Raw genomic sequence first — 27575 nt, forward strand, 5'->3', positions numbered from 1 at the left:
GCAAAAAAATGTCTTTAAATGTAATGCTGTGTAAGATTTAGATCTGTGAATACGACCCACATCTGAACCAAAAATGTATTTGATCACATCTTAAAAGGTCCTTGAAAAGTTTTGCTCATTAGTCGAATTGAAGCATTTCAAAGTCATTTGTGGGGCTTATATAAAAGAGCATGTCAGATGAAACTGGGTTGTTTTTTGCCATTTTGTCACAACTGTTACATCAACATACCTGTCATGTCCCCTCATACTCTGTAACCAATTGTTGTGATCATGTCATCACTTTTCTCTGAGGAATATCCTTTGTATATCGAAGCCTTGTTTATGCCTAAATACTCATGAATCTGATATTCAGGTAAAGGTTGCTGCAGCAGGAAAGCTATCTGCTGTGAACACGTTGCTATGAAAACAATTTATTTGTGATTTCACTGCATAATATAGCTGAAGGATTTACTTCTTTGACCTTCTATATGTGTGATCTATTGTATAAGCAATAAACTTCACATCAAAAAAATAGATTCCGGTCTCTTTTGCATGTAAAGAATTGCTAGTGGTGTTTTGATCTTGTTAACCTTCTCATTAAACGTGAGTAACTCAATGGTATTCATCCCATAAAACGTAGTTATTGAAGTAACCTAATAATCACACATGCAGTTGTATTTCGACTCAAGCCAGCATGTCAACAGCACAGTATCTGACTCGAATGAACTGAGGTATGTTATTCCAATTCTGATGCACGCATCCTCACAGCCCAAAGCCACCAACACCAGAGTGACGCTCACTGCCCCCAGATTCTTATTCTCTTGATTTTTCCAGAAAGCTGGTTCAGCCTGTCCAAAAACGAATTGAGAGAGGGAGTGTTTGTGACAGGAGGAGACACAGGCGGTGAGGTAACATATTCTGCTGTCATTATGTTTGCAGAGTCCTCACTAGATGGCAGTGTAGTGTAGGAATATTGTTTGACAACTTTTACCAGACATGGCATCATTTCAGAAACTTTCCTTCTGAGTGGGTGTGTGCTGGTACAACAAAAATGCAATAACTGCTCAAAGATATGGCAGTATGGGGGAGTTTTCTTGAGCTTCATCATTTTTGATGTTTATTTTAATAACTTCTCTTCATCTGACCGTGACCTTTGACCTCACTGGCCACACTCTTTGGCTGAGGCCATCCTGCGAGTGGGAGTGGTTCAGTGGTTTCAGAAAGCTCAGGAAATGAATGTTTTATCAGCCTGTGCAAAGGCAACAACAACAACAGCGTGGTGGGGAGGAACGTCTAAATTTAACTCATCAGTTGCTGCCAAGTCAAATAAAACCATCACAGGACGGTTTCCTGTCGGTTTCTCCTCCAAAGCATCTGGACTTTCATTAGATGGATAATATATATGCGTATCGAGAACATAAACATTATATATACTATAGATATCTTAGCAGAGCCTTGTTGAGCTGGAAAACGTTCACGTATTTCACTCTCTTGGTGTTTCCTAATGGCTTTTTAAGTGCTCTTATTGTTTTGATAAGACAAACTGCACCCAGAGCGACCTATCATTTGCATGCATCCGTCATTTACATGTTGATCATTTGTCATCATTTTATGTGCATTTCTTTGTTATTTCTCCACAGTATTAGCATGCACTCTCAGATGCCTGGTGTATTCAGAAGGTGCATTACAGAGGGAGAGCAGCACATCCTACTCACTCACTGTTAGAGAGCGCGTGGGAGGAGGTGATAGCGGGCAAGCATTCTGTGTGCAATGTCCTCCTCGACAGCAACATTTAGAATCATGTAGCAAGCTCAATATGCAGAGGAAAAGTATGCCTGGCAGGAGATTGCTGCAGTTTTCCTCAATAAATGGTTGGATACAGATTAGCTATTAATTCCTGCTTGATACAATATTTAGTGTTACCTTCAAAATATCTGTGATTTAGGGGAATAGGCCTGCTTTAAAGCAAAGAAGGATATATTTAAATATAACGGGGGTGGAAGCTCGTCCCACCCATTTTTATTTTCCATCCACTCCATGACCATCTCAAAGCTTGGTCTCCAGAACCTCCTCTGACAAGTTTCCTTGCTTTCCTGTGAGAATAGGCAGCCGCCGTCAGTGAGGAGCCGAGGGAGTTCAGGAGATCAGAGGCAAGCAGCAGTTGCCTCTCTTCTGGGAAACCAGATGACCCTCTTCAAAGTGATAATGTAAACAGCTAGTAACTGTTGGAACCGTGGGAGTTTGAAGTAAAACCTGAAGAATTCTCCTGCAGGATAAAGTGTAAAAGCAACCAGCACTGTAAGTTGTATTCTTTTTACCTTTTTACACATAGAAGCAGGCGTTCGCTAAGTAGATGAGGTATGTGGGTTGTTGCAATTTTGTGATCTGTGGGCTTCGGAGATTTGAGAAATAAAAGATTATTTTCAATGCGCTGATAGAAGATAAGGCACACTTTATATGGTACATTAGAGTATATTTTTTGAATGGGGATCTGTGCTTTATAGAAAGACAATCCAGAATATTAACACATGGTGAATATGGTTCACATTAAATAACTTGGTTTGCATTAAAAAAGTGAATGATGTATTTGTACAGCATTTTCTAGCTTTAACATTGTAATACATCTTTATTGCTTAACTGGCCTGTCTGCAGCTGCACTGTCAACTCCAGCTACAGAGGCTTCAAACAGCTGCTTCCAATTACTGTCAACCTGTAGAAACATTACTCCGAACAAGCATTTGTTGACTTTAGATGTGGGGCTGGGGCCGAAATAGGATTTTATAATATGTGCGCCTGATGATGTGAATTATAGAAAGCCATAAAAGTAAAAAGGCAGGTCATGACCCAAACTCTTTCACCCGTACAATTGACTGTTCCTGTTCAAATTTCTACACATTTTTTATTATATGAATTTTACGCTTAGCTAAGGTTAGATTACGTTTTATGTCGTCAGCTCATGGCTCAGGGAATTCCATAATGAATGGCAGTCTTTTACTTAACTGGCAGGATATGTTTGTGTTTGTAGTTAATGTCAGTTTTTTACATAAATGTTAGTGGTTTGCAGGATTTACAGCATTAATAAATTAAAAATCAACACTTTTTCCCAGTTGTTACAATGTGACAACATACCAGGGATCTGTTAGCCAGACCGCTACCTCAGCCCTGAGTTAAAGTGAACCACACACAAACCACTAGATCTCCAACATGGAGGCCCTCCAAAGAAAACCACAGTATGGGACTACGGCCAGCTCTTCCACTTAGGTAAACAATGTCTGTCTCATTCCACTCCACTGCGATGTGTGTGTGCGACTACATGCATGTGTGTGCCGGTGCGGTTCTACACCCAAAAGCTGCGAAGGCGCCACTGCAACTGTAAATGTAAATTGTTTCAGGTTCAAAGTATGCTCTGTTGTTGCCACCCACCCTGCTGTGAGAGTGTAGCCAATTTTAGCAAGTTGAGCGCTGATATATTCTGTGTGAAGTTATCAAAACAATGGCATTGTTGGGTAGCAGAAATAAAAACCCAGTGTTACGAGATTCTTCTCTCTGCAACCTTCCTGAAAGGCAGATGTCGAAGCTTTGTGTGCAAGTTTGACTTAATGCAAATGTTTATTTATATGAACAGTATTCCTGAAAAACTACAGTAGAGAGGTTATTCTTTTCAGTCAGGGAGCTACATGCACTATATGCTCAGTAGCAAGCTACATTATAGATGTGTATCTAAGGCTGTGAGAATTTGTTTCAAAAGACCAAATGTCCATCATGTTAAAGTTCCTTTAATAACCACTAAGGGCACAATCTAAACTGCATGACAGGATGACTGGAGAACAACACAGAAAACAGGGTCAAAACATTTAAGCTCTTAACTATTTAAAGTGTTAAAAGTATTTCAAATGTGGTCAAAACACGGTTTAGATGTATTCACACATCATTTTCGGGTTTTTGATTGTGGACAATGAGCAGCAATTGGGTAGACTACTTGGGAAATAAATTAAACACATTCAAATATTTGGATCTGGAAACAAGAAATAATCTTCCTAGATTACTGTGCTCTAAATATCATTCGCTTGCACTCGGGGTCAAGGGTCAGGTTGAGTTGATAGAAAATGTGCCCGGCAGTGGCCAAAGTATCATTATCAGGAAACGGTTATCAGGGTCTGGCTAAGCTCTAAAAAGGTTATGGCCAATATTTCAAAGATGGCTGTAGTTGGAAGGATAATAGTTGTGATCTCAATCTTCTAGGAAATCAATACAGAATGGCTTTGGTTAATGGGAGAGTACAATGAGCCTTGTGCTGTAATTACAAGGAACAGCAGTTAATCAAAGAGGCAGGAAAATGTTTTCTTGTTCGCATTGTATTTCCATGGACTGGTAGAGTTGTGTTTCTGTCTTAGTGCATTTTGCAGATAGCAGCCTCTTGTCTGTAATAGTGGATGTCAGCAACCATTTGTCTCCTTACTCAGCCTCAGACACGAGACAGCATAAGCATTGATTACCATGGCAACCAGATGGCAACAGCCCAAAAACAAAGTAGTCATTTTTCTTCCCTCCGCATTAATCATGACAAAAATGTACATGTGTTGCTACGAAGGGGTTCAGGGCTTTCTGGAACAAGAGATCTTTCAGGCTAAATAATGAAAAACTTTACAGAGAGGTTCTGATAACCTTGATGATGATGCCAATTCAAATGATTACATAATTTCCAATAACAAAGATCCTGTGAGAGCAGAATCTGTTATGTATTGTTCTTGCCCTGCAGTACTTTAATGTTATTGAGACTACGTGCATCAGATTGAAGACAAAAGGGTTTCTTTTCATTCCACATAATTTTACAGCAAAAGAGACGTTGTTTTATTTTACTAATATAATGTAATAATATCCAATGAACCAAACACTGTTACATAAGTCTGCTTTCATGTAGTACCGTATTTATTCAAATCACCAGTTGTAATCTGTTGAAATTATTATGAATGATCTGACGATAAAAAGCTATCAACAATTGAAGGAACAAATGAGGCCCAAGTGACGCATGGAAATAATGAAAGGCTGTTTTTATAGAGATTGCTTTATTTTCTGTGCCAATTCCACAATTATCTAAAAGAACACTGAGAAAAAGTAAATAAAACAAAACATTTAAAAGGATACTTAGGCAATGTGAAACACAAAAGTCAATTTCTTTGTAACAATAAGTACTACTCAACCTGTGAAAACAGTGGTGCAATGTGTTGTGTGGCTCTGAGAGAGCACTTGTCAAGTTTTAGAAAATAAGATAATGTCATTGTGATGTCATCAGGGAACATGCTGGGCATGGAGACCATATATTTAGAGGACTTTGCATAGTCCGTGTCAAAAATGTGGGGCATATTTTGGAATTTTTAAAGATGTTGATCTTTTTATTTGGATTAAGGAATTACTAATTCCAGTTCTGGTCCTAAATGATCATAGAAACAAGCTTAATAAACTTTTCTGGTCAACTTGAAACCTTTTCATCCTGTGTTGGCATAACACTGATTTTTGTATGTAAGAGAAGAGGAAACTTCTGTGGATAATTTGGCTACCATAAAATGTCCTTTACGATAAACAATGAATAATTTTAACCTAAGAAGCATCCTACAATTACAGCAATGGACAACAACTTCCATATTGCACATGTAATGATACTCCAATGTGTGACTAAAGACAGTGCAGATAATATCATGAGCCTTCAGTGGTCTCCTTTTACCTTCACTGAACAGTATGTGGGCTATATCATGTAAGATACCTCGGCTTTTCCCATTGCAGAGAAACCAGATAAAAAACCAGCCTGCTGTCATAAACCTCCCCTCCAACCATGAGCATTCGAGAGGAGACCAACTATAAGAGAGAGAATCTCCAGGTCAAAAGGTTGTTTCATGCAGCATCAACACTTTCTCAGCTCTGCCTGCCAAAGTGCCAGACTTCTTTCTAAAGCCCTACCAAAGTTCAACCACAACACGGTACAGCTCATTATTCTTTGCACTGATGTCTCTCTCACAGGCTTTACTGTGGATCATGGCTGCATTTGTGTGTGTGCATGCGGAGGTAGTGGAGTAGCTGGTCTGTGACAAGACAAAGGTGTGCTTTTATCTGCGGACATCATTATCTCGGGCAGTAATCTGTATGAATGAGACGTCGACTAATAACACCTGACATTTGGTCAATGCTTCCAAGACAGACGGCCCTCGCTGAAAAGTTCAAATAGTCAGCAAGAATGCGGGGGCTGGCGGGTGGGAGGATGTTGTGTGTGTTTAGTACGTGTGTGTGCGCAGACATTTAAGCCTGAATGTGGTTTCGGTGGGAGCTCTGCCAGAAACAGGGAGGCAGGGTTTCAGGGTTTCAGGGTTCACGCTGCTCTGTAGTGAGAAAGTTCTGCTTTTCATTACATCTACCCATATGTCCACATATATGTGCTCCGCCTCCCAGACTCCACTCTGTTTCCTGGTATTGTTATGTCAATCGGTGATTCAATCCTTCTCTCTATTACTCCCAATAATATTTGAGTATGTCTGATTGTGTGTGATTAAAGGGATAATAACTCTCTGCTTGGCAGGAGCATGGTGCTGAGAACATAGACATTCCGTTGTAGTCTACGGAGTGATTTTGAATATTGCTGCAATACTCTCTGGAGAGACTGGCCAGTAAGGCAGAACATAGTTGAGAGGTGGCCTGAAGAGAGGAAAGGACCCCTGCTCCGTAAGCAGGATAAAACTGCACCGCTATGCATTTGCTTTAATCTTGATCTTATTTCCTGTTTACTGTAAGAGAGCCAATTAACGTATATTAAAGAAAAGCAGGGTGCAAGTGTTTTTCTGCAACAACCTGGCATGAGACTCCATTTGCAGGCTTATATTTCTATGTTATCATCAGGAGAACTGTTGTGCTATGTGACTTACAAGAAAGCAAAGCTAGTATGGAGCTATTTCAGGGTCATAAGTTTTGATCATTCAAAAAAATACAATTTATCTGAAAGTCCAAGTTTTCATCCTGAACTTTGAAAAAATACAATGTTGTATTCAAAACAAAAAAAAGTATTTGAAATAATATTTCAGGTTGAATATTATTTTGATTCAGTTCAGTCAATAAAAATATTTATTTTCATATTTCACTTTTATACATATTTTCATATTTGAATACTTTCAGATTTTACGTTTTCAGATTCAAAACAATTATTTTTTCAGTTTCAGATCTTTTTTTTCGCTTTCAGATCTTTTTTTTTCGCTTTCAGACTTTTGACCCTGATATTGCTTCGGGGGGCGGGGCTTACCAAAGAGTAGTTTGGCACCCTGAGTGACAGCCCTCCCTCTGTCATGATGCCTTCATGGATGTAAGGTAGCGCAAGAAATACAACTACACACTTTCTATAGGCTACACAATACTCCCGTGATTGGTGGTAAACAAAACTGATCCAGCATCAAAGTTCCGTTAAGCGAGCTGTTGAGCATCGTAGTTGGCAACAATCAAGGTATAAGAGCAATAAACTGTGCTAGAATCTGAAATCACGTATCCGCAATCAAGCGTTGTCCTTCCCCACTTCCACGTAGCTCCATGGACGCAGCATAGTATTGGCTTGGTTTTTGCGATCAGAATCAGAATACCAGGGATACATTTACATTGTTACAGCAGACAAGAGCCAAAGACAGCTTAATGTTACCTAAAGCATGCATACAAAAAGTATTAAAGATTAAAAAAAGAAATTATATATATTTTTAAAGTTACACATTTTACATAATACACGCCCTGTGACAGTTCTGCGGATTTAGCAGCCAGATATATATTGCACAGTTTTTTAACGGCATATATATATATACACATACTGCAAATATTGCACATAGTTGGTATTTATCAACAAGAGGTGTTATAGTCTGTGTTGTTTTGTGCGGGGTCTACTAGGGGCTGTGCTGGTTGTATAGTCTGACCGCTGCAGGAAGGAAGGACCTGCGGTATCTCTCCGTGAGACAGCGGGGGATGGCGTCAGGTCCACCAGAACAACCTGCTGGCTCGTTGCAGATACGTAATTTCACATTCTAACACAGTTTATTTGTACTTGATTGTTGCCAACTACGATGCTCAACAGCTCGCTTAACGGAACTTTGACGCTGGTCATAGTTTTCTAACATCCATGAAGGCAACATGACAGAGGGAGGCCTGGATGCCAAACTACTTTTTGGTAAACCCCGCCCCCCGAAGCATCAGGGCCAAAAGTTTGAAAGCGAAAAAAAAAGATCTGAAAGTGAAAAACGATCTGAAGGTGAAAACTGAAAAGCAATGTGAAACATGAAAAAACAAGATTTGAAACTGAAAAAATAATTGTTTTGAATCTGAAAACGAAAAATCTCTGCTGAAAAAAATAAGGATTCATATATCAAAATATGTATAAAAGTGAAATCTGAAAATAAATATATTATTCCAAAAAATTGCTGAACTGAATCAAAATAATATTCAACCTGAAAAATTATTTCAAATACTTTTTTTTGTTTTGAATACATCATTGTATTTTTCAAAGTTCATGATAAAAACTTGAATTTTCAAATAAATTGTATTTTTTGGAATTATCAAAACTTATGACCCTGAAATAGCTCCATAAACTAGCATATTCAGAGATGCTGATTGGAGTGTTTAAAAAGACTGGAGGCCTATGAATGGCCTATGAATGTATTTTGCACATCAACGTAATCGGATTACAACGTGTTTGTGGATGTTGATAATGTGAACAAATAATCAGAAAGACCATACTATTTCTGTTTAGAGTGAACATCTGTATTCCATTGCTTTCATTCTGAGAGCAAACATCCTATATGTTATAACGCTTTTTTCAGAGAGAAGCACTTCCCGCTTTGAAGTGCTCGGTGTTGTTATGACTTGGCCATATAGCTTTGATGAAAACCTCTACTGAGGAGTTGTGGTAACACAGGAGCCTCAGTTATTTATGAAAATAAGTGGTAGGAGTTAATGAATCATCACATACAACGAGACACAGAGAGAAGAAGACTAATCAAAGAAATCCCAAACCCTGCTTCAAACTGCAGCAATTGTTAACACGTTCCTTGAGGGATATGGGAAACCACAAAGGATCAAACAATAGCACAGACATAAGGTCGTGAAAGTGAAACTACAAGGCCGTGCAGGAATATTACAGTAAAGCTTGTATGGTTGTAAAGAAGATCCAAAAAAGCGGAACTGATCCTGAGTGGCCATTCCTTTGTCCCGCTGCATACATAAGGCCTAGTAGTGGGTGGATAAGTGAAGTCACATGGTCACTTTTCCTTTTTCCCACACAAACACACCCACATCCTCCTCCATGCAGCCACTATTCTTCATCTCACCCGCAGCGGGCAGTGAGTCTGCTCCGGCTGGATACTGTAGCAGCACCAAGTTGCGCTCTTTTCCCACCATGTATTCGAATCGGGAATAACATCCTTCTGGTTTATTTATCCTCACTTCTGGAGCCACTGTCGGAGTAATTCGACTTCACATCGTCCGGAATCAGTTCATTCACGAACCGAACACTTTGTTTCAGGTAATTTTCAAGTTACAGTAACAGTGTTCTCCTCGTGGGATTGTGTTCGCTTTGTTTTTAAGGAGCGTGTGTACGTTTCAAAGTGTAGCTCCGGCTAATATATCCTCTCCCCTCGGTGTTTTTCGCAGTATACATGGTTTAAAGTTGTAATTTTACGCAATGCAACGAGTTCTCTGGATAACAGGCTGTTGCTTATTCAGAAGTGAACGTTTGCATTCGGTTCGGTGCAGTGAGACTATTCATTTGCAGGCCTAATGTAATGTAGAAGACTATTGTATTCCTCCACCCCCACATCCAGGTACCCCAGCACTAAAGGTGCTAACTGCTATTCAAACTGGCACATTTACATGAGGCCTACCTTTGTTTACTGTTGACCTTTAATTAGCCGCCTGCTCCTTTTATCACTCTTAAAGAGTTTGCCTCCTTCTGTGAGAGAAGAAAGAGACTCAACTTTTATGCTAAAACCTCCAAAGTGATAGAACAACTAAGAATGAGACGTCTGTAAGTGTAAGGTGTTCACATTCATCAGTGTGTTATTAAACTGTACTAAGCCTAGTTCAGTAAAAACTTGCATGACTATGTGCACAGCAACACTGACTAACTCAACCTTTTTGCACATAATCAGCCTTGTATTCACAAATCTGCCATCATGATGAAGTCCTCCTCACTTTTGTCTCCATCCCTATAATTACATGAGTCACCATAGCACCCATACAGTATATCTTCTGTAAAAGCAACACTCGCTGCATTGACAGCCCCGAATGTGAAGTAAGCTGCAATGATTCACCCTCTCTTGCAGATCCCAGAGGAAGAATAGGGGCAGTGAAGACATGAGTCTGGTGGAGGTGAGGCAGATGGCGGGGTCCCTCACCCTGTCCCTTTCCAGCAACGACCCCAAGGAGCGATACTTTGACCGCATGGACGAGAATGACCCTGAGTATCTCCGCAGCAAGATGATGTCGCCTGACCTGAAGCAGGATTTCAACATGATGGAGCAGAAGAAGAGGGTCACCCAAATCCTGCAGAGTCCGGTATGTAGCCCGCGGCGCCGTATAAGTGCCCTCCTACACACAAGCTTTCAGTGTGTATGAGTAATAAACAACGCTTTTAAAGCAGGAGAGGCTTACTTTGCCTTCACTCAAGACTGGCAGAAAGGCATTGTTTTGTTCTTGTTTATGTGAAGGTCATTTCATAGTCTCTGTCGTGCTAAGATATGGCTTTAGCTGTGAGTTTAAAGCAACAAAGAAATGTGGTACTGTCACAGTATTTGTGTTTAATATGGAGGTTTCATCTCTTTATTGTTTTACTAGTGTTACAGATTATCTGTACTCACAAATTATTTTGCAGGTAGAATATGCTGCATATTCTAAGACGTTTCCTACGTACTTGTTATATATAGTATCTGTATTGTAAGCTAAAGCTGAATAAACAAATGGATTAAAAGATCAGGTGTTTGAGGAGAAATAATCTAGCAAACACATTGATAATCAATAAAAATGTATGTTAGGTTTTCACCCAAAAATGTCAAACAGTCTCTGGAACTTCTCAGATATTTGCGGTCTGTCTTAACACAATATAACATTGAATATGTTTGGGTTTCTGACAGGTGTTCAGACAAAATAAGCAATTTAAAATGGGATTCTTACTATTTCACTATATGCAGATACTTTATAGCTTAAACTATTAACCAAAAAATGTAAATATTCTTTGGTTTGAGTTATTATCTTTCTGTGGATATTATCTCAGAATGGGTGTATTCTGGCTAGATAAACACATGCCTATGAAGTGCATAGAAATAAGACGAGCCCACACTCATCTGCGATTGCATAACAGGCCCGACAAGTGGAGCTCATCATCACCATGGGAACCGTGGTTAGATGAAGCAGAATGCTGGAGCTTAGTTGCTGCGCACAGAAAGAAAAGTGCCATTTCAAGAAGGCTCACAGACTAGTGTTGACGGCAAAAATTGATTGTGAGGTTTAATGCGATCCCCCCTGCTTCTAGTCAAGCCCTTTCCCAGACATACAAAGAGGTTTCTAATGCTCTTTGGTTGATTTGTGTACTGATGTAATAAGCATGCTGTGCTCCCTGACATCTCAAGAAAAGTGTTGGAATGAGGTTAGGGTTGTGTTTATACTGTTGCTAGGTTAATGGAGCTTTACTCTTTCTCTTTTGTCCACAGGTGTTTAAAGATGAGTTGGAAGGCCTGATTCAGGACCATGTGACGAAGGGCACCAGCACTACAGGTCTCCTGGCTCTGAGACAGATTGCTGACCTGGTCATGTCAAGTACCTTGGGAGGGGTAGGCCCCCTGACTTCACCCAACAGTGAGTAGCAGTGTGTATGTGTGTCCCTCTTCAGGCCTGATTGACATTCATTGTGTTCACTCTGTGCATTATGCAGGCTGAATATCTTCATTGTAAGACTCTTGTGACACTGAACAACCCTGAAACAGCAGAAAAGGCAGAAAGCTGTTTACAGCATTCTTCATTGTCAGTGTTTCTATTAAGTAGCACTCAATACCAGTCTTGATAATGAATTACAGCAGTTTGCAAATTTAATTATGTTAGCCTAACCTCTTGCCCTTGCGTTTCTGTATAGGTCACAGAGTACTCAATTCCAAAAAGTTTGGTAATCCAAACTGTAAATGTCTGGGAAAATGTCACTGTAGGTAAAGGCGTCTGATGACGCTCAGGGTAGGAAAGGCTAATAATTTACGAATTGTTATACAACCACAGCAATTTACTCAAATTCAAATTTTTTATGAAATCGAACACAAAGTTGATGACAACAAGCTCAAACAACCACAATCAAAATCATAGTCACCACAGAAAGTATCAGTCAATTAACCGTTAATGTTGGTAAAGCAGAGCCATCAAATCAAATGTTACTGTGTAAACCCACATACATCCTGCTCATACATCCTGCTAGCTGTAGCCCAACGCACATGAGAGAACCTCAGAAGTAGCATGCTTTAAACACACAGCACTAACAGACAAAATAGATACATTTCATAATCTCATGTAGCCTTATACTACAGGCTGATATTTGGAGTTATTGGACAAAACAACATTTAGGGAACATTGGTCATTTAGTAGGTCTTGGCCTTCTCTAGCCTTCATCCCCAGCCGGCCCTGACTGTAGGAAATGTCTTTTAGGGTTGCAAAGGCAGACTTGCTTTACAAAAAAAAGCTAAAATGGCTGGAAAAGAAAGCGTCCTGTATCATTTAATGCCCTTATATGGCATCACAGGCCAAAAATACCTTTTTCGGTTTCTCGCTGGGAATTCTAAGAAATATCTTTTTTTAGCTTCAGTTGTGGAGACTTTGGGATGTTTTAACCAAGTAAACAACCTTGTAGACGTTCAAATAATGCATATTTAATGTTGTGGATGCTTTACAAGTCACTGATTATGTTTTAAATGTTGGAGCAGGTGTTGGGACGGTGACTCCAGTCAATGACTTGTATGGCATCGAGTCCCCCTCCTATGTCAAAGGGGAGAAAACGAGTCGCTGCAGACTGGCCAGCCTCTACAGGCTTGTTGACCTCTTCAGCTGGGCCCGTTTTACGACCTCTTACATTACTGTGAGTACAACATCACAACTTGTTGCCGCTTCAGTGCACATCTGCCTATGTATGCAGCACAAAGTCTGTGTATCTTTACCGGTGACTCATGTTTTCTGGTTATTGGGCTTAAAATGAAATTCCTCTTTTTTCAGAGCCCATATATTATTTATGGTTAAGAAAAGTCAGATCTGTGAATATGTACACATCCCCAACAGAAATCTGTGATGAACACCTGGGATGTCAGGACAAAAGGCTCAGATTTTCCCAAAAGACAAAGCCTAGAAAGTCAAGTTTTATCAACCCACATACTGATGTTATGAGTTTTTCAGAGTGAAGAGAGCTCCCCTTTGTGATAGAGTTCCTTTTACCCTTGAATCTGTCAAAAATATTCTTCCTCTTTTGCGGAGCTGATACCCCATTTTAAAGTTTTTTTAAGAAAAGAGATTGGGTCTCCTGGGCTTTTAAACTAGCTTTTTGACCCTGATAATGATTTTATAGGTCCTGCAGAGGCGTGATAAGGATAAACATTGCCTTTTTATATATAACAGGGTTAATTTCTCCCATTTAAACTCAGCAAGCACTCATTTCTACACTGTAGAATCATCACTGACATTTTCAGAATAACAAATCTCTGATATTCATTCAATATAACTTAAGTTAAAGATTGTATTAGAGCTGAACAATAAATAAGATTTTTATCAAAAATGTTAAATGTCAAGAGGACAAATATTTGTTAAAAGCAGAATGTGTAAAAATACAATAAAAAAAGACTATTGTCGTTTTCAGAGATTTCTTGGCACACACATTTTAAAGGTCCCATGACATGGCCATTTCTACTGATCATAATTCCATTATTGAGGTATACTAGAATAGATTTACATTGTGCAATTTTTCAAACTCACATTGGTATGTGTTTTCACTGAATTTCACTCTGTCCTAAACGCCTTGTTGGAGCTCCTGCCCCCCTCTCCATGTGAGCCCAGTGTGCTCTGATTGGTCAGCTGGCTCGCTGCTTCGAGGAGCTGACAGTGTGAGCTGGCTTACGCAGCGTCCGCGCGGCGGCGTGCGTTGAAGCTTGCCTGTGAGCTTGTCTGAAACTCGACCAACAACCAATCACATGAATCTCCCGCCTTCAACGCACGCTGCCGTGTGGACGGGCCATTACTGGTGTGGTTTCCTGCTTGCTGCGAGACAGCGAGACATCGCGAATGGACGTGGGAAGGGCGGGGGGGTTGGTGCTAAGGGGGCTGCAGCAGCTCCACTAGCACCCGCACCCCCAAACGCGGCGCACCAACAGTGTAACGGAGCTTACACACAGCGGCGTGCATTGAAGCTTCAACGCTACTGCCCATTCACTTTGAATGGGGTGACGTCACGCTTTGCCGAACTGCATTGTGGGAGCAAAGCGTAGCGTTGCTCGCTTCAAAAGTAGAGCAATGTTCTACTTTTGAAGCTTCGACGGAAGCGTCAGCCAATCGAATCATATGCCAGTACAAGCTCTAGCCAATCAAACCGCTGCTTGTGTGTCTGGGGCGGGAGATTAATGTGATTGCGCGTCCCATTTTCGCCGCTAAAAGAGTGTGCGTGTGTGTGTGTGTGAGGAGCTCCACGGATTGGTCCAATGGGTCCATTTGGGTCGTCGTTACGTCACTTAGTACCAGGAAGAAAAAAAGAAATCTCCAACGAGGCGTTCTGGGGCAGCATAGACAGGTATTTTCTGTGTTAGAGTTTTACTCGCTACAGGGTGTACTTTGAGGGTTTGTGACTTTGCAGACCGTTTAAAAATATAATAAAACCCTTTATTACACACAAGGGGACGGATAATAACCGGAAAAGCATGACATGGGACCTATAAAACATGTTATTTTTGTTTCAGGTGCGTGTCAGTAAAGAGCAGGACCATGTTCTTATTAGTCCAAGAGGTCTGTCTTTCGCTGAGGTGACGGCGGCAAATTTGGTAAGCACAATGACTTAATGTTTGTTGATATTTTCATTATCTTTATAATTGAATAAAGACTGCTTTGTAATTCAATGTTATACATAGCATTGGGTAAACGTTCGTATACACAAACATCACATTTTACAGTAAGTGTGCTTAAAATGTTGTGATTTTACTCGGACTTTACAAAAAGAAAAAACTTTAAATTGAAGGTCATATTAACTGGCATGTGCTCAAATCCCAATTGGACTCCTTACTTTACAGATCAGACTATTACACATATTTGTGTTGTATAGTCTGATGAGTTTGATATTTTTTTGAAATTATGGCTTTTATTTACTTTACATATAAAACGGAGATTATTTTTTTGAGGTGGTTGTGTAAATGTGATTTATGGTGCTGTTAAATTGCTGCTAGACATCGTTGATACAGGTGCATGCCTCCCTTTGTGGGCTGCAAGCATGAAAGCAAATGTTTGGATCGCAGTAAAAATGTTGTGTTTGAAAGGCTTATCTAGTCAAATGGATTGAAGCAAAAATAATTTCTTGGCTGAAAACATGTGATTTTCTGGAGCTTGCACAAACAAGGACCTTTTTAACACAATACACATATAGAAGTAATTTGGCAGCAAACAGCAGGAAAGAATAGACCTCGGACTACTAGGCAAACACAGACGTAAACAATGGAGATTACACAATTTAAAAACGGTACGAGAAAGTCAACACGTAGTCAGGCCTCGAGGATAGACACAGTGTTTTTGTTGTTGATTCATTAATGTACACATAGTTTGCTTGTTTAACCGAAGACTCCACGGGATACCTTTTAATGGTTCAGGCATAATGTATATAATTACTTGCGGGTTGCGTATTTAAAAAAAGAATTCTGTCCTGTTCTAAAATAACAATGACTTTGTTCTTCTTTTTTTCTGCCCTGTGTAGGTGAAAGTGAACATAATTGGTGAGGTGGTGGACCAGGGTTCCACTAATCTGGGTATTGACCTCTTTGGCTTTGCTCCTCATGCTGCCATTTACTCGATGCGCCCTGATGTGAGATGTGTAATCCACATACACACCCCCGCTACAGCTGCTGTAAGTACGCTGCAGGCCGATATTAAATGAGCTCCGTTCTAATCAAAGCGTAAAAGCTGCTGCTAAAAGCTTATTTTGCACAAGAGAGAAAGGGCTGAATTAAAAGTAGCCCCCTGCTACTTATTTTAGACGCAGACACCCTGTAATGTGCTTTTATCCTTTCCTTTGAAGCTGGGCTGTAAAACGTAAAGCACATGATGAACATCGCTGTCAAAACTTTTATTTGCGCCTCATAGGTGAAAAACGTGCCTCTATTTATATGTTAGTGCGTCACACTCTTACTTGCTTTTATCCCACGTTAACAGGTGTCCTCGATGAAATGTGCAATCCTGCCCATTTCCCAGGAGGCTTTGCTTCTCGGAGACGTGAGCTGCTTTGGTTTCCATGGCAGCCTTGATAATAAAGAGGAGAAGGTGGAGTTTCAGAAAGCTCTGGGCCCAACTGCCAAGGTACTGTCAAACCAAGGGACTTCATTAGTGACATGCTCTCTTCTCATGGGACAGAGCAGCCTTTCAACCACTGGGTGGAAGTCATTACTTATTATATTATACTGTGTGCAACTGGCTGTACTGTATATGAGGTCTTTCCTGTGTGTTGGTTAGCACATGTTAATGAGTTATTGTGCATACAGTATAACATAAAGAGATGTGTGTACTCTTACAAACATTTCATGTATTTTTTCGATTTGCAAACCAACTTTAACTAAAAGCATTGTAAAATGAGGTAATTCCTCAATTATGTATCAGATTAAAGACATACATAAAAGGGACACGATATTAGAAAACCCCTTTTAATTATCTCACATTTCATATATCGGTTATCACTTTCATTTTCTGAAAGAAAGACGATAAGATACTACTCTGTACCAGTCTGTTAAATATGAAGCTAAAAGCTGTATAAGATTAGCTTAGCTTAAAGTCTGGAAGCTGGCTGAAAGAGGTCGGCTGGCTCTGTCCAAAGGTAAAGAAAGATCTGTCTCTGAATTAGCTTCAGAGGTGCTGTTAGCTACCAGCCTCTATGCTAAGCTAAGCTATATAGCCTTATATTTAAATGGCACACATCGTCTACAGTCTACACACAATTAAGTATTTGGGGACAGCTTTGTTGGTTTTGTTACTAGTTAAGGAATTCACAGTTCAAAAAAAGGTACAGTGAACATGACATTTTCTTTCATGGACTATTGCTCTGGGATGAACAGATTGTAAGAGCACTGCATGTGACATGTGTTGTGTGTTGACATGAGAATATTTGCTGCTTAAGTCAAATTGATGAATGTAATAAGTGTATCTGGATATTGTTTTATCATGTCTCAGATGGATCATTCAGCTCAAGTGTTTCCTGTATTTTTCAGGTGTTGATCCTGAGGAACCATGGCCTGATCGCTTTAGGGGAAACAGTTGAAGAGGCTTTTCACTACATGTACCACTCACAGCAAGCGTGTGAAATCCAGGTATAAAAAGCTTGATTTCCATTGTTTACGCTACCTCTTCCTGGAAATGACATGTACTTGCAATATTCAGTTCAAATAAATATCTGAATGAGCCCTTGATGCACATTTTACACATTAATCATACTAGAGGGGCATAAATCACATTTCCACAAATGTCAGTGTGTCTAACATGCAATGACAAAAATCATCTTATCTTATCCGTCTCGATTTTGAATCAGACTTGGTTGCAAATAGCAAAGTATCACTGCAGGGCCTTAGCAGCAAATCTGATGTGATATCTACCATACAGAGAGCTTGGAAAATGCTAAATCAAATATGTGCTACAGATCAGAGTTCACGGCCAGCCAGGTGGAACCCTGCAGAGGTTCTAAGAAACTCCTGTTACCTTGTGTCAGGGAGACCGTCGGGGGGTTGTTTATTTATCATTCTGCCGTGTCTGGACTGAATTTTCTTCAATTGTTTTTGGACACATATTGACAGCCTGGCTGACATATTTACAATTATTGTGAAATGAAATCCTACTGCATCTTGGGAGAGATGGGAGAGACAATATGTTGTGAAATTAATGATCTCAGTAGTTAGTGTTTTACATTGCAGAATTATAGTTAATGAATTAGGGAAAACCATCATTGATGTTGCGAAGAATAACTACAGTATGTGGCTCTTTACTACATAAGATATGTAAGGGTATACAAGAATCATTTTGTTGTCTGTTTTTAGGTGAATGCTATGGGGTGTTCAGGCGGCGTGGATAATCTCGTTCTCCTGGACAGAGAGAAGTTCAAGCCCCTGACTCAGGGCGCGTTCGCTGCCGGGTTAGTGATGGACAATGAGGTCAAGTGGAAAGTGGGCGAGGCCGAACTTGAGTCCCTCATGAGGATGCTGGACAACCTGGTAGGTGAACCCTGACCTGTGCCTATTACCTATGATGCTTTGAGTTTCCTGTTTCAGGCGCTTCCTCTGGAAGTCTTGATTAGAGAACACAATGAAACCAGATATGTTTTTGTAAATGTAATCTGAAAAAAGTGGAACATAGTGCTCCATGAAGGCAGTGTAATATTTTTTCTCTACAACTACAGATTCTATTAATGACAAAAACATGTCAAACCATGTTTTTTGTATCTGTGGCCAACATGCTGTCTGCAGGTGTTGTTTCTGTACAGTGCTGCACTTCTGTCAGCTTCATCCCCACTATTCTAACCGCACAGCTAATGACCAGGCCCTGTCATGTTCTGTGGACTGGACGCAGCCGATGTCAGGCTGTGTCTTCCTGAGTTTGCTTCTCTCGATAACAACTGTAGCTGGAGTGGGTTGCAGCTGTGTTAGCTCAGTGTGATCATAGCCCGCCCCCTCCTCTCCATCATTGCTTCCAGATGGTGAGGCGTGCTGTGGGCAGTCACATCCACACAGACCACACAATCACTTAGTGCAAGAACTCTAGTGTACTCAATTTAGGAATCAGATTTGGCGTTTTCTCCAAGATTGTAAAGTATGGCGCTGGGTGAAAAGGCCAGAGCTCTCACTTCAACAGGGGTACCAGTGTCCTTGGATTCTCACTATTTCTATTTTATTTGTATTTATTTGCACATGTCAAAACATTCTCTTGCACTATTTTCTCTGCTTTATGTCCTATATATTATTCATGTTGCACTATTGGAGGAGCCTGTGACTTAGGTTGTCCATTGCCATATCTATACTGTAGCTACTGTGCACATGAAGATAAAGCCTTGAATCTTGAATTTGCTAGTCAGAATCAGAAACGGGTTTATTGCCAGGCAGGTTCACACGTACGAGGAATTTGACTTATATCATGGTGCATACATACAATTTAAAACAAAAATCGAGTTGTTCTGAACGTGGTGATAATCTCTATGATAACTAGCGTCTATAGCTGAAAGGGAATACAGATACTGACCTGGTGCTTTAAGCTATTGTTTATAACAATGAATATGTAAATTGAGCATATAAAAATTGTTGTTCCTCATACCATTTGGAAACTGTGCTTCTGGTGACAGTGAACAACACTGTGAATTAATGATCAAAGCCCAAAGCAGTGATCATTTTCCGTTGCAAACTTGTCACATTGCCTGTGAGAAAATGCCAATTTTGATTGTAGCGTTGTACTGCCGGCTCCAGTTCTCATCGCTTTTCTAGTCGTCTCTCTCATCTTTGATGTATTGTTAACAACACACTCCTTTAAACCAAAGTTTTATCTATCCCCTCTGAAACTGGGCACATCTGCAAAAAACGCTGTTTGTATATACAGTGTTGTTTAAATATTTAGAAGCATTGTGTAAGTGGATCTTGGGTGGCCTGAACATCCTTTGAGTTTTATATCTTTTGTAGTTGATAGTTCTTATTTAATGGATTGCGAGGGGAAACTGAAGAACAGTTAAAACTACTGTGAACAATTAGACGTAAGGCAAAGAAAAACTGCTGAAGTAATGTCTCCACTTTGTGTGATCTTCTAGGGATACAGAACAGGCTACTCGTACAGGAACCCCATCGTCCGTGAAAAACCTCGCTCTAAGAACGATGTGGAAATCCCCGCCACGGTGTCCACGGCCCCCCCGGAGGACGGTGAGCTGGGTCTGCGTAGCCCCTTCAAGTTTATGGCCCAGAAACAGCAGAGAGAGAGGACCCGGTGGCTCAACTCGCCCAACAGCTACTTGAGGGTCGATGTTCCTGAACACTCACCCAGTGGGGACGTCAGCCCCAGAACCAGGACCATGGTGCGTGCGTTGATTCTCATGTGGAGCGGAAACAAGAAATCAAATAATCTTACCCATGCTGTTTTGGTCTCTAAAGTTGGTCTTAAAAATTGTTATCCGATACTCTTTGTATTATCCTGCCCTCTTGTGGCCTGTTCGCTAAATACTGATAAATACTGATCTTTATTCCTCAATTTGCACTAATTATTTTTTCTCAGTGGATGAAGTCTTCAGAGCCAGGCAATAACATTGGCACACCAATAAAGATCGAGGACCCAAACCAGTTTGTCCCTCTCAACACTAATCCCACAGAGGTTTTGGATAAGAGGAACCGGGTCAGTGGAAACATCACATTTTTCATGTCATAATTATCAATACTAATGACTTAATTTGTATAATTCTTATTGCCTGTGTTATATCATGATCAAAGCTGATATTGTAAAAATCAGTTTCAAACTAAAATAAACTATTAAAACATTGCATTCTGTATGATAAACTTATGGCATAGAAACTGGAATAAGATTTTTTTTTTTATAAATCAATACTGATCCTCATGCTCTGATTTCGCTTGTAAAATGACAACATATATTAGTCCCTTATGAATTTTTTTTTGAATCGCTTTGTTGACCAACTATTAACCAACTTATCAAGTCTACTAGCTGATGATGTTGATAAACCATGAAGAAATCTACTATCATTGTCTGTGTTGTTGTGTTCTGTGGTGTTTACACAAGTATGTCGGACATGCCTCTGGTCTGCATTTGTAGTGTCATGGTATTATAATATTGTATGAAATGTCAAAGATTCCTGAAGTTTAATATGATTTTTGTTGAATTCATTTATCCAGATTAAAGAACAGCACAGAGGTGACCTGATGACTTCCGGACCAAAGTCTCAGCTACTAGCAGGCATTGTTGTAGACACCGTAAAAGGACCAGTGAGTACATTTATCATTTTCCAAAGTCACTGGTGCAATAAAACTGCCTGACACACAATATGTCACTGTATTGATTTTTTCTCAATTGCGCTGGCAAGATTTTCCAAAACACTGCATCAGAGTGTTATAGAAAATAAAACACTAAGAATAAACTGTTTTTATTCTGAGCTCTACGCCACAACTGTCACTTTATCAACAAGTTCATCACCCACACAAAAGGGGAGACACTTTTTGCATAGATAACATGTTCTCAACCAAAAGACAAAAAAAGAAAGCCAATGTTAGATTCCATCAAGTACAGAAAAGTATGACCACCGATATATGTTGGATTATTCCTTTGAATAATGTGTTAATGCCTAAGCCTCCTATATTGTGCAACAGTCCCTTAGTTTCAGGGTTAAGTCATTTTAACTTAACAGTTGAGATCCTTTTCAGTCTGACCAACAGGGGGAACATGTGGAACAGGAACCAGAGACTTCCTCATACCTGACAACCTCACAGGGCCCTTTACTAACATTAAATCCCATAAGCAACACATTATACGTATATCATGTGATCATAAAGAGAATTCTACACGACTAGCAATATTAAAACTGTCAATGTGACAGAAGACACTGAAATTGTGTATTCTCCTTTAGTTCCTTCCATAAGACATCCAAACAAACAATAACCCAATTACAAAAGTGAAAGATGTTGTTGCTGAAAACAGCTGGCTGATATCATTGTAATGATTTACATTGATTTTGATGGCGGAGGTTAATGCAATCACAGATGGAAATGAAGACATAAGATAAGAATATAAAAAGCATCCAGAAATGCATAAACCAACCTACAACATACATTTCTCTGAGATCTGAGGATTGCACACAAGATTTTTAAAAGTTCGATTTGTATGTGTGCCAAAGCATTGCAACCAATGTAAACATCACAGTCTGAAGAAGAAACATTCTGCTTTGTTCCATCAGCAATTATTTATATTTAGTTTACTCAAAAATGCATTACATCAGTTGTCCAAAAATCTTTTTTTATCCTCTTCTGTCAAACAGGCTTTCATCATCGAGGACGAAGAGCAGACTCGCTCTCTTCCCCCCAACCCTTTCAATGAGCTCACAGAGAAGATGCTGGAGGAATACAAGAGCCTGGTGGAAAGAAAGCAGCTAGGCCAAGAAGGTAGTCAGACGCTTTCGTTAGCATTTCAAAGCATCAATGTGCACCATTGCTCTTGTGAGGCACGGAAAACCTCTCCCTAATGTAATCCTACTTGGGTTTATACAGCTCATATCTGACATCATCCCCTGTAGATTATGAGTGTGTGATGTACTGAAGTTAATCCTCTGCGGTCCCAGAGGTCATTAAAGAAATTGAGATGGAATGACAAAGCTAATATTAAAAACTTAACAGCAATCTCTGACTTGCCAGGCCACCCATTAAATGTAGAATTAGGAGGAATTCTTGAAGTTTTTAAATGAAAAAAGACACAAACATCTATAAACGAATTGCAATTACTTGATATCTTAATGATTATTTGTTTATAATGCTAATATTGTAGCTTCATATTTAAACACGTTTGCTGTACTTATTGCATCCCCATAAAAGCAGTCTCATTAGCCTGTTGTCAAGGCAGTTGAAGGTCATTACCAAGCAATGGCTTCTTCCTGTCTCGAGGAAATGTTCTACCTCAACTCCATTCACTGAAACGAGGATATTCCTGTGAAAATGCCTGCACAAGAAAAGTGTCAGTTAATGGTTTCACTCTTGCTGCAAAGACATTGCTCTAGTCAATCTACTTGTGTTTTAGTTATGGCAGCAGACAAGAAAAAAGGTGTGTAGGAGAGATAGATTTCTACTGCTGTATATTAGACTGGCACCTTTGTCTTGGAACGCATTGGCTAAATAATGTAACAATGTTCTTTACCATCTAGTGTTTGCTTTTTTACTTTGGAATGCTAGCAACATGTGTCGAAAGATGTTAAAGGTCCCATGTCATGCTTTTCCGGTTATTACCTGTCCCCCTGTGTGTTATGAAGGTTTTGATGCATGTAAACGGTCTGCAGAGTCAAAACCCTCAAAGTACACCCTGTAGCGAGTAAAACTAACACAGAAAATACCTCTCCAAAACGCCTCGTTGGAGATACGTCACTGTCCATTGATTCTTCCGGGTACCGCATGATGTCATGCATTACCCGGAACCAAATGCACCAATCCGTGGAGCCGTTACGTTAAGCCCCCGCTGGTCCAAATTGACCAATCCACGGACTTCCTCACACACACACTCAGTGCAGGCAGCTCTGCTGATTTCTCCTCCCTGGCTGCAGGCTGATAACAGACAGTTGGGATCGCGGCAAAATTCTCTCTGCAGACCCATTCTCACAGCGTTTATCAACCTTTTTCTTACTCAATATCAAGCCACACTTATTGTTTTTACTTCGGCTGTGACTTTGTCTGTGCTCAGGGTGAGTTTGGCTGTGTTTCGCTGTCGCTAAACAAGGAAACCACACCTCCACGGAGCTCAGCGCGATTCACAACGTCCCGACCAATCAGAGCACACTGTGCTCACATGGACTTTACTTTTTAACATTAAAGTCCTGCCAAGAGTGAAACATGTTTGCCTCTGCAAACAGTGAACATTCTGATTGCCATAAATCAGTTCATCTAACATTAGTCTCACTCCCATCAACATACTGGCTCTAATGAATGACTGACCCCTGATGACCTTTATCCGTTTACAGAAGATGATGATGCCACTGATGCGGAAGAGATGACCACCTTTGATGGCTCTACTATCTCCCTCTCCCTCTCTCCATTAATGACGCCGATTAAACAAGGTAATTAGTCAATAGTCATTGGAGTCGATAGCAATAGCTGCTTGTTTGGTTCTGTCTTTTATATCCATCTGGTGTCATCTATAAAAGGGTGTGTGTGTGTGTGTGTGTGTGTGTGTGTGTGTGTGTGTGTGTGTGTGTGTGTGTGTGTGTGTGTGTGTGTGTGTGTGTGTGTGTGTGTGTGTGTGTGTGTGTGTGTGTGTGTGTGTGTGTGTGTGTGTGTGTGTGTGTGTGTGTGTGTGTGTGTGTGTGTGTGTGTGTGAGAGAGTACTTCCTGTGCACATCCCTCTCGGCTGACATTAATTTATCTTTTCACAGACATAATACCCAACGGGAAAGACCACTTAGATGAGACGGACGAGGATCTAAGCATTGAGGTATCAAAGCTGAGTGTGAGCACTTCAGAAACGGTGGAAATCTCCATTACATCGAATGAGAAGACAGGTGAGGCTCAGACCCCGGAGAGCCAAACCAAGTCCCCCAAGAAGAAGAAAAATAAATTCCGCACACCTTCGTTCTTGAGAAAGAGTAAGAAAAAGAAGGATGAGAAAGAAAAAGCAGAAGCCTGAGGGGAGCAACTGTAAAAAACAAAACAGTAATAAGTGTTTTGCTAGGAAAACATCAGAATTGCCTTCTTAATTTGCAGCTTGTTGAAGGGAAGTGAAATAAGAGGAAATACTTTAATTTAGTCAGCTTGTCTCCAATGACTGTTGTTTTTACACAGCTTCCTACATTCACAGCTATTATTTCATGTGAAAATGATTCCGAGAAGTGCCAGCAGATGGTAATGTGGACGTGTTTTTGTCCTGCGAGGATTTGATATTGATCACTCCTGAAGGGCTCAGTAAAATGAAATCAAATGAAAAGTGAACATAAAACTGCATATTTGTAGTCTTTATTACCCATATTTTTAATGGGGTTTCAAAATGGAAATCAAAGGTTATGAAAATATCAGATTACAGTTACGTATTTGTGATATCTTTTTGCACAAATTCATTGTTGAATGTATACTGAAAGCTAAGGAAATTGTTTAACAATTTAAAAATGTAACAATCACACAGGTAGTGTAACAATGGCTAAGCATAACAAGGTTTTACAACATTCAGCCTCTTCAAAAGTACGATTTGTATCTGAATCTAGTCAAAGTTATGCTATCTTGTAATAATATATGTTGATTTATATTATAGGTATTACAATATAGTGTTTGATAGTTAAATACATGATTTTATAGTCTTTAAATATTTACTTTACCTACTACTCTTATACTAAACATGCTGTAATTGGTAATTCTGTAATATTTCATATTGTTTTTACATTGACGTCAGTGGTATTGTTCCCATGGTTGCTGCTTTATGGTAATTGTGACAAGGAATGGACTGACTAACAGAAAGAGCCCAGTAAAGTGAGGAATGTTGCATATTGATGTTTTTGGGTGACCAAGTTTGACATTTACAGAATTGAAAGAACATCAATGCTTGTTTGGACGTTGACAATGAAAGTGCCAAAGCCTGAATGGCAGGAAGTTGAAAGTGATGGACGTTTTGATTCATAGTGTCAGTTGATGGCTGTATGCTGTGGGACGCTTGTCTTCATCGCCACTGTTAGTGTGATATAAAGTATATTAGAGGATTACATATTTACATCCCAGTCAATAATGTGAATGATTTGTTTTGACCCAAAGGGCGTGAACTCTTTGCCTTTGTAAATAGTTTGTATTTGTGAAGTTATTTTGTTAAGCTAAACCAAATGTTAAACAATGAAACTTAGAAATGTGACAGTACAATCTAATAACACTATTTTAACACGTCTTTTATGGTATTTTTTATTCACCCTTATTAAGCTCCCCATTTAGTGAACATGCACAGCGCACTGTGTTTACAAATTGTATTTACTTATGTAATGTGCTTGTATTTTCCTGCATTGTTTACATATACTGAACAAAAATATAAACGCAACACTTTTGTTTTTGCTCCCATTTTTCATGAGATGAACTCAAAGATCTAAAACATTTTCTATATACACAAAATAACCATTTCTCTCAAATATTGTTTATAAATCTGAAAAAATCTGTGATAGTGAGCACTTCTCCTTTGCCGAGATAATCCATCCCACCTCACAGGTGTGGCATATCAAGATGCTGATTAGATAGCATGATTATTTCACAGGTGTGCCTTAGGCTGGCCACAATAAAAGACCACCCTTAAACATGCATTTTTGCTTTATTGGGGGGGTCTGGGGGGTCCGAAAACCAGTCAGTATCTGGTGTGAGGGTTAGGATTAGGGTTAGGGTTAGGATTAGGGTAATGTTGTGAATCGAGTGGCCTGTGTTCGTCGTCCATAACATACGCCTGCCCATACCATAACCCCACCACCACCATGGGCCACTCGATTCACAACATTACCCTAACCCTAACCCTAATCCTAACCCTCACAACAGATACTGACTGGTTTTCGGACCCCCCCAGACCCCCCCAATAAAGCAAAAATGCATGTTTAAGGGTGGCCTTTTATTGTGGCCACCCTAAGGCACACCTGTGAAATAATCATGCTGTCTCTTGATATGCCACACCTGTGAGGTGGGATGGATTTTCTCGGCAAAGGAGAAGTGCTCACTATCACAGATTTTTTCAGATTTATGAACAATATTTGAGAGAAATGGTTATTTTGTGTATGTAGAAAATGTTTTAGATCTTTGAGTTCATCTCATGAAAAATGGGAGCAAAAACAAAAGTGTTGCGTTTATATTTTTGTTCAGTGTAGCTATCTGTATCGCCTGGGTTTTCTCCATGGGGCTTTACATTACAGTCACTGTTGAAGTCAGTCTTTCTAAAATGGCCTCCCACCTGATGTAATAAAAGCTCAGATATGTTTCGATAACTGTTTTATTGCTCTCTTGCTTATTGACTCAAAGGTATATGACGTTAGCATTTATTATCTTTACTCAAATACAGTTTAAACATTGAGAAGGTTTCTTATGTTGTTGGTGCATTTATTTGAGCCTGATGTAGTTGTGCAGCTCTATCTAATTATATCCAGTTTGAAGACACTACACGGCCCCCCTCAAGCACAGAATAAAGCTTTCTAGAAAAACTACACAGCCTCCCCTTTTATTTTTAAACCAGCGTACCCCTAAAACAATACAGTCTGTTGAGCAATAATTGACCGTGTGAAGCTGTATAATCAGTCTTCGGTCATGATATGAATGGGTGTTGTCATGGTAATCCACTGAGAGGGGGCTGTGGAGACAAAGAGGGGATTTGGTGTCTCCAACAGGTGTTCATGTTGGGGGAGTGACAGGATCTATACCTACACCACCCCCAACCCATATACACACCTCTCTTAGGAACTGAAAAACATAAGATGAGGCCAAAAGGCGGTGCATTTAATTGACAGTAAAAACCACTAAATAAAATAAAAAAATCTTATGGAATAAGACTTGGTTATGAGCATTTAGTGTAAAAAATAAATACATTGTCAGCTTGTTGAAGAGACGTGAACAAGGGAAACGACTATAATTCAGTCAGAAAGTCTCCTGGGACTGTGTAAT

General features: G+C 39.8%; 1 protein-coding gene across 2 annotated transcripts; it reads left to right on the forward strand.

Annotated features, from left to right (window-relative positions):
- Positions 1 to 1933: 1933 nt before the first annotated feature.
- Positions 1934 to 26042, forward strand: LOC307042293 (gamma-adducin-like). 2 transcript variants are annotated; one of them, XM_079686102.1, is made up of 15 exons: positions 1934 to 2277; positions 10314 to 10545; positions 11697 to 11841; positions 12948 to 13099; positions 14958 to 15038; positions 15959 to 16108; positions 16414 to 16557; positions 17460 to 17558; positions 18279 to 18452; positions 20030 to 20290; positions 20488 to 20604; positions 21117 to 21206; positions 22253 to 22376; positions 23936 to 24031; positions 24347 to 26042. In XM_079686102.1, the coding sequence occupies exons 2-15, from the start codon at positions 10345 to 10347 to the stop codon at positions 24595 to 24597; spliced, it is 2085 nt and encodes a 694-aa protein (XP_079542228.1). In that variant the 5' UTR covers positions 1934 to 2277; positions 10314 to 10344; the 3' UTR covers positions 24598 to 26042. The 2 variants fall into 2 exon arrangements, with proteins under 2 accessions (XP_079542228.1, XP_079542227.1); XM_079686101.1 differs by lacking the exon at positions 1934 to 2277 and adding an exon at positions 9289 to 9514.
- The last annotated feature ends 1533 nt before the right edge of the window (positions 26043 to 27575 follow it).

This window comes from Notothenia rossii (assembly GCF_949606895.1).
Source record: "Notothenia rossii genome assembly, chromosome: 6".
NCBI classification, from domain to species: domain Eukaryota; kingdom Metazoa; phylum Chordata; class Actinopteri; order Perciformes; family Nototheniidae; genus Notothenia; species Notothenia rossii.

What these genes read in the sequence shown, in the direction of transcription:
- LOC307042293 (XM_079686102.1), top strand. Translation starts at nt 10,345, where the DNA reads ATGAGTCTGGTGGAGGTGAGGCAGATGGCGGGGTCCCTCACCCTGTCC. An exon ending in CCCCCTGACTTCACCCAACA is followed by an intron (nt 11,842 to 12,947) that starts GTGAGTAGCAGT and finishes ATGTTGGAGCAG; the next exon opens with GTGTTGGGACGGTGACTCCA. An exon ending in AAAGCAGCTAGGCCAAGAAG is followed by an intron (nt 22,377 to 23,935) that starts GTAGTCAGACGC and finishes ATCCGTTTACAG; the next exon opens with AAGATGATGATGCCACTGAT.